Source organism: Lates calcarifer, linkage group LG18, assembly GCF_001640805.2.
Source record: "Lates calcarifer isolate ASB-BC8 linkage group LG18, TLL_Latcal_v3, whole genome shotgun sequence".
Taxonomy (NCBI): domain Eukaryota; kingdom Metazoa; phylum Chordata; class Actinopteri; family Centropomidae; genus Lates; species Lates calcarifer.
In genome coordinates, this window is record NC_066850.1 from 1,335,440 (window position 1) to 1,346,417 (window position 10,978).

General features: G+C 42.4%; 1 protein-coding gene across 1 annotated transcript; it reads right to left on the minus strand.

The window, feature by feature from the left end:
- Positions 1-1,751: 1,751 nt before the first annotated feature.
- Positions 1,752-9,958, minus strand: sypl1 (synaptophysin-like 1). Its single transcript, XM_018685190.2, has 6 exons — positions 9,804-9,958; positions 9,509-9,695; positions 5,008-5,126; positions 4,706-4,910; positions 4,411-4,602; positions 1,752-3,833 (listed from the first exon to the last, which is right to left on the minus strand). Exons 2-6 carry the CDS (start codon positions 9,578-9,580, stop codon positions 3,702-3,704), a joined length of 720 nt encoding a protein of 239 aa, XP_018540706.1. The 5' UTR covers positions 9,581-9,695; positions 9,804-9,958; the 3' UTR covers positions 1,752-3,701.
- Positions 9,959-10,978: the final 1,020 nt, after the last annotated feature.

Here is a 10,978-nt window from a genome sequence, read left to right on the forward strand (position 1 = left end):
TATATCTGCCTGCCATCTGGATTAATGTAAAAAGAGAAAAACAGATTGAGGATAGTAACTGAGTTTCTGGTTATGAGGGATGAGTGCAGATTCTACGTTCGGCAATTCTTTCCAAAGCTCCATCAGAGGATTGTGAATACAGACCATCTCTCTGTTGCTATAACTGTACATGTGATCCTTAATTATCTGTGGTTACAAAATCAGTATATGTGGACTAAATTGGTCTGGCCTCAGGATAAATGATACAGCACCCACTTAACATTCACAGGGCCTTTGCTATAACACCAGTAAAATACGACAGCAACTGAGCCTTTTTACAAATGTAAAAAATAAATGAAACCCACCTGGAGTGAAAATGCTAGAGAACTACACGCCGCTGTGCTCCTTCGCTCTGCAGGTTCAGGCTGGAAACATTAAGCAAAGTCTCTTGTTTTAACTCAGAAAAATAGCAGAGCTGGATTTAAATCTTCTCTCTGCTTCATTACAATTAATGGGAGAACGCTCAGGGCCTGCCAAGAAGTTGCAAAGTAATAGCTGTAAGAGATTTTTTGAAAGAGGAGGTCAGAACTGTGAGTAACACTAAAACCCCTTAACTATCTAAATAATATGGTGTTAGCAGCTCAGATTATATTCTAAGGTTACACTTTAGCTGTGTGCATAGCAAAACACTTTATTCTGATTATGAATAAAGTGTGTTATGTAGCAAGTCAGAGGTGAGACACCACTGCAACCAAAAACACCTACACAACACCACGAGGGGTTCCCAGGCCGGGACACGGGACGACAAGGGAGAGGTGCAACCGGTCCACACGTCTTTAAATGGGGTTTCCTGGGACAACTTAGGAACGTTCAGGGGTTCAAAGTGACAGTGAATGGCCTGTTTAACAGCAGATGTTTTGCCTTTTAAAGTAGTGAATTGTGAATCAAGAAACTGGATCATTAAGTCCACCTTAACTGGTTCCATTGAGAGAAAGTTGTCCATTGATGTTGGGCCTCTCTGAGTGTCTGTGCAGGTCAGGCCTGTGGCACTACACTGACCTCCTGTGGCTGAAAACAGAACCTGCAGTTCATCTGCAAACGCATGCTAGGTGGAGGCTATTTCAATAAGCTTCATGTCAAGTAGATCAAAATATTTCTCCAGTTATTTACTGATAATACTGAACAAACTGGTCACTTAAAAACAGCAGTTATTGATTTAACAGCAGCTCTGTGGCACAGAGGCATGATGCTGAGGAGGGTGGAGGCTCAGAGGAAATGACAGCCTTAAGTGAGGGCGGGGAAATGACTATATCTGATTAGTTTATACTGATGTGTCAAGCCAGGTCAAATCACACACACACACACACACACACACAACATCAGTCCATACATTTTATGATATTCTGTGGTTGAAAGCAGTGCTTCCTGTCTTTCTCAGACACCAGCACGTCTTTTTATTTATCTGTCTTTTGCTCTCTCTCTCGCACACACACTAAGGATGACCCAGCCACAACGTTGTGTTTGTCTCGCACACTGCGATCACCGAGGTCACAGGACAAATCAGAGGGTCAAAGCAGGAAACACACAGCACTATTTTTCTGTCTCTTCAGGGGTCGTAATAATGGTTTTGGGTCACAGATGCTTCCATGTTTTCAGAACCTGATACCTGATGGAGTCTAAAAATTCAATTCTGGATTTTCTTCAGATGTTTAAAGCTGGAGCTGAAAAGACCTTTTATAAAATTGTCGTGGATAAGATGTTCACTACAGAGATTGATGAAAACTCATTCATTTTTATTGAAAAAAACAAAGGTACATTGAAATCGTTCATGTCACAGAGTGCATGTCTCTCTTCAATAAGACAGTTTGGCAGGTTAAATGCATAGGAATCATTGACAAAGCTTTAGCGTGTTGGATGATGATTACAAGAGCGCAGCGGCATAACCAGTACACCATTCACGGCTGTTGTTTCATTTAAGTTTGTCCTTTGGCAAAGTTAAACGAATTAGCAACACCACCCAACATGCAGTTTTACTATAAAGGCAATAGACAAAAGAGAAAATCAAAAATTACTCAAACTAAGCATCTACATGTAAAAAAACTAGACAATTGCACAATAACAGATTATTGATTCAACATCACACCAGGTATTGCTTTGGCAGAATAGTTTCTGTTTAACAGTGATACAAAAAAAATGATGGAGGAAAACTGGAATTAAAAAGTAAAGAAAGTTACCACTACATTCAACAGGATAATCAAAGAAAAGCTTGAAAAGGACGCAATCAAGGAAGGATTTATCCTTTAGCTGGTGCTTTGGTAGACGCTAAATAAATCAAAGCCGTCAGAAGAAGTGAAAGATTTCAAACTTTGGCTGCACCCACACAGCAACATTTTCCAGAGCTAATTAAGTCTCCAACTCTCGATCAAGTATTCTTTATGGTTTTACACTCTCACAGTGCTTTGAAGGACATCAGAAAAGCATATTAAGCACCATAAGAGTGCACTGTGCACGGTGTGATAAGAAAATCATACACTCCATGTAAAAGCCACCTCCTTAATATTTGAGGCCACTTTACACAGCATATGTTTTAGTGTTTTAAAGCTTAAAAATTTTACTTGGCTGCTTGAATACACAGATTTAACCAACTGAGGAACATCTGAATAAAAGCTTTTCTGGATTCACCTCATCAATGCACTACAATAAAAGAGGACATCTTTATACTAATTTCATAATTAAAAAATCCTAGTTTAGTCTCGTGTAGACATTTCCACACTTGATAATCACCACTAGGGGGCGTATGGAGTCAATGCGAGAGAGCCGATGAATGAAAGACAAAATGAACGAATCATAGTGAGTCCCTCTCTGAATACACAAGTGCTTTGTTTCTACAAATATACAACATGTACAAAAAATACGATTCAACACTAAGGAAAATGTATGACTACATATCACAGCCTGTATCAAATTTATGCAGTGTTTGTCGGTGAATGCTAATTTTCTAAAATGGTGATATGGCACAGAGGATTATGATATTATGCCTCATATTTAATAGCATTAGCCTCTGTGCTACCCTGAAAATCTTGATCATATCGTCCTTATTGTGGCAGATGTTAGCCCCATGTGCTATGGTTTACGTCACAGACAGATGAGTTCAAAGTACCTTACATTCATCTGTTATGTAATTAAAGCAGAATAAATGTAACCAGTATTCTACAATGGAACCAGAGAAGTAAAAAAACTGCCATAAAAATCATGGCATGTGGTCACTGTGTGTGTGTATCTTATGTAAGCATAAGAAACCATCTTGGAATAGCTGTGAGAAGACAGGTTTAAAAGGATTTGACATGCATTAGTGTTGCTGTGGTATGTGGTAAAAATAAAGGCACATGTGAAGACTTCATTGAATCACAGGTGTGATGCCTCCTTTGTCCCATACATCCTACTGCTGCACGGTTACTCAGCCGCTTATTTAGTGGGAAATCAAAACCAGTAGGACAACAGTTTTTTAAATTGACCATGTATCAGTTTGTCCTTCATTTTGTCTGTCTTCATCATATTCACAGAACATTTTTCGCAGTTGTCTTCATGTCTACATGCACATGTGCTGTACATGCATGCATATCTGAGTGTGTGTGACTGATTCTGTTCTGTGTGTGGTGCGTGCGTGTCAGTTATGGTGTCTGTATGTGACTCTGTATGTACTGCCCTATGCATGCTGTACGTTAGATGGGTGCAGGGACCTGTTGCCTTCCATGTCCAGACTGGGCGGAGAATTTCTGCGAGTGCCAGCGAGTCTCCTTGTACACAAACCAGGCGTTGCCCGCCCACACAAACATGTTGAGGTAGCCAAACACCTGGAAGAATAAAGACAGAAAGAAGTATAGGTTAATTAATAATTATGATATAATGAGCAGTTACAAACCACAGGTTCTAGGACTGTTGAAGGACTTACGCTATGGTCACATTTGTGTTCACTGATTCAGTCCAACAAATTTCCTTTGGACTTGTGACACAGAAAACACTGAGCAGAGCACACTAACAGTGTTTGCAGAAAATGAAAGTGTTATTGCTCAGTGTCGCATGACTAAGAGTCAGGCTGCTTGGTGCTTATGCTGCCGCCTGTTAGCGTAGTATTATATAAAATGGAGTGATGGCCAATGCCAGAATCACTGACTGATTAAAAAAAAAAGGAAATAGGATTTCTGTTGGCCAAATATTTGGATTCACAGGTCAGAGTAGAGCAAGGAGCCTGTGAAGTATTGACACTAAAAACAAATTCTATAATTCATCATTGGGATGGGTTTCACTAGAAAGAGAGGCGTCTCTTGAGGCGATTTATCAGACTTCACACAGCTCCCTCTGGAGCCATAAAAGGCTTCATACAAAATCTTGAACCTCCATCTTGGAAAACGTCTCTGTGTTCCCTCTCACCACAGAGATGTTGAGGGATCGCATGTTGGCGAACTCCGTGACCTCACAGGTGATGTTGCTGCCCTTGCAGAGCGCCAGCGTGCCGCTGATGCCGTCAGTGTCCGTGGCGTCCTTCACGTTCTGCAGGCCCTTCGCCCAGGCAGACGAACACACCAGCCACAGGAAGACCAGGATCGCCGTGATCACAAAGTCCTGGAAACGAAGACGCACACGTTCAGGCGCCACAGGCAGAAACAGTCCTAATATAAGTTAGCAATTTTAGGCTTTGATTGAAGAAAGGAAGATCAATACTCACAAAAATGGGTCCAAAGTCAGAGTCCTTGTAGACGTGCATGTAGCCTAAATAAACCAACAGAGCGACCATGCTGTACAGGAAGCAGACGATGGCGATCCCCACAAAGAACTCAGCTGAGGAGGCTGAGTCGCCCATCATGTGTGTCGTGGTGACAGAGTGGTTACAAATAGTGGTGTTTCCCTCGACGAGCGGGACTTGGCTTAGCCTGGATGGAAGGTTAACATGAGCAGCTTGAAAAGTGTCTTTTCTAACTGAGCAGTTAGGCGATGAAAACCACTCAAAGCACACAAAAAGATTCTCACCTAAACGGGTAGTGAAAGTTGGCACTGAGCGTTTCATTCCTGCCGTCGCCGCAGAAGAGAGATATGATGTTCTTCCCTGAGAATCCACCACAGCTTCCAAAAGCAAATATGGCTGTGAGCTGTTTGGACAGACACGAGAGAGAGGGAGGGATGAGGGAAATGGTTGAGAGATGCGAGGAAAACCCTGTTTAGCTTTGGGAGAAAACATCTGAAAATCAAGAGGAAAACCTAAGATACTGGAGATTTGTTTGAGGGAGGAGTGATATTCACTTTATTCTTTCTAATAGTATCCATAACCGATCCTAACGTATTTCAGTCGTGATCCTCCATGCATTGGTTCTCTAGGACAACATAGGCTTGAAAGCACAGTGTAGCGTCACCACAGCTTCACACCCAGAGCAAATCTGGCAACCAAAGACATAACGTCAGCAGTGAAGAGCCTGAGGGATCGACTGATGGCCAGGGTTTTTCTCTTACAAACAGCTGGGTATAAAACTCAACACTCAGCAATTTTTACAAGATCAGCTTTCTTGAGTGCACACATTAAACTTACATAATCTGAAAGATGAGTGGGTAAATGTTCTCTGCACTGCTATCTTATAAAAATGGGACTTGCATGGCTACGCTAATGCTGCAACTCAGCTCTTGAATTCTTTCTTGCAGGGGCAGAAAAGCATCTGATTCAGCGTGTAGACCATGTGACACTAATACTCCTTAAAACCAACACGTACTAAATTCTTTTAGTCAGGGTGGCTGCTACTAAGCTTAACCCTAAAACTGCAGTAGGAGAAACACTGATCATATAATTCAGTGGGTATTAGGCTCATCCAGACTCTCACTGATATCTCTTTACATCTTCGTGGGTAAAGACGATCTGGCGTGGAAATCTGTGCTATAAATCACAAAACGCCGCTGAGGATGATTTTTGCTGCTCTCCGGACAGTTTTCACACATTCTCGACACGCATAGCTTCACGTCTCTGCTCATCATCACTGAGCCTTCCAGTGTAACAGCTGTGCTACAGCACAACACTAATTCAAAGATTTAACATCTCAGAATGGAGCTGATCAGCCGTACGTCTTTCAGTTGGACAAGATGCTTGATTGATTTTTCATTAAAGGAACATCGGAAACAAACTGAAGTCAAGAATACAGAAGGTTATAGAATCCCTCACACCCAGAGACATCTTAAACCTGCATTCATTGATTTTAGGCCGCCTGTGGGCAACGCAGCAAACTGTCAACACACCTCTCACCTCATATTACCTCAAAAAGCTGATCTGGCAAACATGCAGAGTCATCTGGTCCATTATTAATATAGAAATATTGATTATAGAAGCTTTAAAGGGGCTATATGTAACTTTCCTCTGCCTCCAGGAGCAGGTGGTGGTGATGGTCACTCACAAGTTAGAATACACCCTCTGAACAGTGCCAGTTCTAGGTGCTGGGGTTGGGGCTAGCTGGTTAGCATGCTAACTTCAGTGGAAGAAAAGAAGTTAACAGAACAAGAAAGTAAATATTGGCATCACTTTCAACCATTAGCGACGACTCTTGGCGATTAAAATGTGTCCTCTAGACTGGAAACTAAACAGCTGTTAATGCTAATGTTAGCTATGTAGCAACAGCAACTTACACATCAGAGATTAAGATGACCTCTGTATGTCTAATGAACACCATCATGTGACAAAGACAATGATCTTTGATTCACATTGTACATTGCAGAGTAGGGACATGCTCCATAATCTGTTCATAGCAGGACACACCAACCAAAACAGAGAAACGACCGACTGACCTCGAATATTCTGTTTCATCAGCACAAATGCATGCTTACGACAGGGGCAGCTCAACTTTTAGCCTTTGGCGTCACACCACAAGACCCACATCTGCACACACACCCACACACACACCTCGAGGCCTCTCTCCAGATGTTTCTCCAGATGTCACTGGCTGCCACTTCCTGTTTTTCTGGCTACACACCACAGTAAGCTGCTTCTCTCCTGTCTCTGTTCCACAGAATCTTGTCACTCTCCCACTACGAGGTCGCAGGGCCGCAGCACGAACAAGCGCAGCAGCCGGCGTGGACCAAACACACACATCAACACTGTGATTATCCTGCTTACGCTCACATATTTGAACAGCATAAATACTAGACTACACAAACACTGCTGGACAGCTGAGTGCTTTGTCAAGTTTCCAGCATCACCATTTTGTCTTAATTAAGGCTACAGGTGGCAGCACATTCTCCAAATATGGTGACTCCTCAAGACTGTGGACACACAGCAGAACCTGCCAGGGCTTAGGCCTTTCTCTTAGGCATCTCAGACATCTGCAAACTGCTGCGCACCGTATCTATAAACATTCCTGGGACTGAAAGCAGTCCTGACTCATAACCAAGGTGCAAGGCAGCATCCTTAGTTTGCACACTTAGAAGCACTCACAATATGCAACACAGTTTAAGTTACAGGTTCCTGTGTGAGATGCAAACAATGAGGAGTGAAGCCAACTAGCGACTAAAGCTACTAAACAGAGCGGGTGCTGCTTCTGAGAAACAGAATAATCAGCAGATGCCCCTTCTTCTTCTTCTTCTTCTTCTTACACAGAGGTCACTGAGTCCAGGTCAGTCTGACCAAAACCCCCAAAGCCACTGGAGCATGTGCCCACTTTGCCACTGGGTTTCCTTCACAAGCCTCGCAAATCTGGCTCTCCTTCTTTTTGGCAGCAAGACATGACATTGTCATAAGTCCAAAAAAAAAAGGGAGAAGCAACTTTATCGTCATTATTCAGTGTGTTGAGAGAGTGGGCCAGCCTTGTAGCATTTGTCTCTCCGCACCCTCCTTCCTGTTTACTACTGTATGGTAGATAATATCAAGGGAACTATGAGTGTTTCAGCCAAAACTCTCATGTGCCAGGAAAACCACTTTTTCATGTTGAGCGCTCATTTGCTGCGTTAAATTCATCTCTGAGAGCTATGGACTGTACATACACACTCTGGCTGGATGAATGCAGCAGTAGATTCACTCCCTGAACAATTATGTGTTTATTAATGGAAGGTTTGATGACCGTGCATCCACCAGCCTCACTGGTTGAAATCTGTTCATGTTGTAGACACAGTTAAACAGTCGGACACCTCGTTATGTCCGACCCACTGTCCTGACAACTGAGAACCTGAAACAGGCTTATGTTTGATATTTCTGCTTGTAAAATGACACCGATCAACTAATCAATTAAGTCACTGATTGTTTCAGCGCTAACATAAAGCATTGGTGATTATTATTTGGCTAATGTGAATGAATATTTTGAAATAATTTACCAAATGCTGCCTTGTGTTTTAACAGTGATATCTTAAGGAATGAAGTAGTGATTGTTCAGCGTTGGCTTGGTATCAGCCTCATCATGCTGATGACTCAAATATTATTAACTGGATCCACTTAATAATGTTTAATGGAGTCATTAGTGCTGTTGTGTGGCTGAGGACCCCTGTGTTGGAGCACGGGAAGCCCCCAGCATTAGATGAGTGAATCTGTGCATATGATTTATCATCCTGTCCTTTGTGAATAAGAAAATATGTTGTGTTAAAAAAGGGTTATATAAGGCCAACACAGTGGAACACACACTCTCTAACACACACACACAGCCTTGTCCTGAGTCAGATGACTGGGTGTTACTGCTGCTCTATAGCTCTGTATGTGTGTGTGTGTGTGTGTGTGTGTATTATGAGAAAATAGAACAGCTGAGAGAAACTAGCTGAGCTGCATTACCCACACTGGATTCCTCTGACCCAGTTTATGTAGAGCAGAACTGATTCCTGGACTTTTCTTAAGAAACTGTTGCGCCGTCTCCCCATGATACACAAACCGAGTGAGTGTGTGTGAGTGTGAATGTGTGTGTGCGAGCAGACAAAACGTTTCAAATCGTCTACACAGAGGTAAATTATTGGTGAAAGCTGCTTTAATCCATAACCACGTCCTCTGAAGGACAACTGCAGAGGACTCACGTCACTTCAGACAACTTCTTTTAGTCGAATGAAGTTTATCCTCGACTTCATCCTATGATCTTTGATTTAAAGTGAGTGCATGAAGGCAAAGCAAGTTACATACGAAAAACCTACATAAATATATAATGATGAGTGTATTACAGGGTATTTATACTCATGTGATCGACAGTTTTCTTTACTAAATCACATTTTTCCTTCTATTTTCCAGGATGAGATAATGAACTTTGTAATAGGTCAAAGCTGCAGCTGGAGGCAAGATATAAAGAAAGCTGATGTTTGCTCTCTATGAATGTGTGATAAAGTTCTGATCATGTTGGAGTGGTTTTTAAATATTTAAACCATCTCCAGTTTTAACAAATCCCTCTTTAAACTGACTGATTACTGAAGTGATTTTTTTCCCAAGGGTGAAAATCGCCGGGAAAAAAGGACCAAGAAAAGGACTGAACCTCCCTGTCCTCTGGGTATGACACACACTCACACACATTCAGTGCATATGGATCTAACTCACCCACTCCACCAGTTTGACGAAGCCCAGAGGCTCCTTCAGCGGCGACAAGTTGAGCCGAAATCCGGTCATCATGGTTGTGATCCAAAAACTCTTTATCTCACTTCTTCCTAAACTGTGGATGTTGGTCCAACAGGGAGGGAAAAGGGGGGAGTTGTCTGACAGAATGACGTGGGTTTCGCTGCTAACGCTGCAAGAAATGACCACACGAAGTTATTTTAGGCGAGTTCTACAATTCAACTGTGCGCAAAAGCGAGAGGATTCAAACAAGCAGTGGAAGTGGGATCAGTCTACTTACTGGAAGTGCAGCTTCAGGCGTTTCAGGAGCTTTTAACAACAAACGCCAGTGGGAAAAATCATCAGCAGGAGCGGATGTTTTTTGCAGTGTGCTTTGAAAGCGATCGAGTTCCCTGGTGCTCCGCTTGGTGATGCGCAAACACGCAGGCAGCGTAGCTGATAAAGAGCGTAAAGCGTGCCAAATTACGCTTCGGTTTTTTTTTTTTTTTTTTTTTTGTGGGGGGGGGGGGGGGGGGTGAGAGCGCGTCATGTGTGTTTGGTTACAGGAAAAGGATGCGAAATGCAAAAACGTTGCCCTGTCTAATGAGTTCCACATTGTTTGCAAGACAGTTTGTGTTTTCTGCACTGGGATGAAAAACTCTACTACCACAAAGACAATTTAAAACACACAGAAAGCCACTGCAGAGTAACACCAGGAGATTCAGTTTGGTTAACTCGCTTCCTCTGAGCACCAAAAGGCATCGGATGTGTCCCACGGAGTTTTCCCTGGAAGCTGCCTCCTCCTTGCTGAGTCTGCAGTTACTGGGTCATATGACTCTCAGAGCAAACCACGGATTTAAAAAAAAAATCCCTCAACTAACACAAAGAGAGAGGTTTTCACCCTCAGACAGCGGCTGCAGCCACGAGTTAAAGTTAGTGAAGGGTCACTACATCCAGAGGTTTAAGATGAGACTGAACCTGAGGAGCTACTGACTGGACATTTGTTCTAAAATGAAGCCACAGGCAGAAGAGGGGACACTCTTCTTTTAAAAAATTAAAGGCGCAGTCCACCGAGTATGGACTGAAAGATATGATAACTCATATAGAGTCCAGACATTATAGAGTTGTATAATGTCTGGACCTTTCTTTGGACACATGCTAAAAGTAACTCACATGCTTGTCTACTACTAACTTAAAGTGTTAGCGTGGGACAGAACTGAGATTTGACCGATGGGGAAAGTCCAGGATGTGTTGCAACAAAAGCAAACCAGCACCGAGAGGACAGAGATACAACGTAAGGATAGAAGCTGCTGATTGTCTGAATGCAGCTCTGTTGTGTTTTCATTACATTTTAACAACCTGCATCTTCTTAATAGGCTTTCTGGGAGTTTTCAGACATTTCTCACACATTATTCTACAGGTTCATAACTGCAGAATAATTTACAAGAAGTTTCCTGGAAAGATGTAATTTGGTAC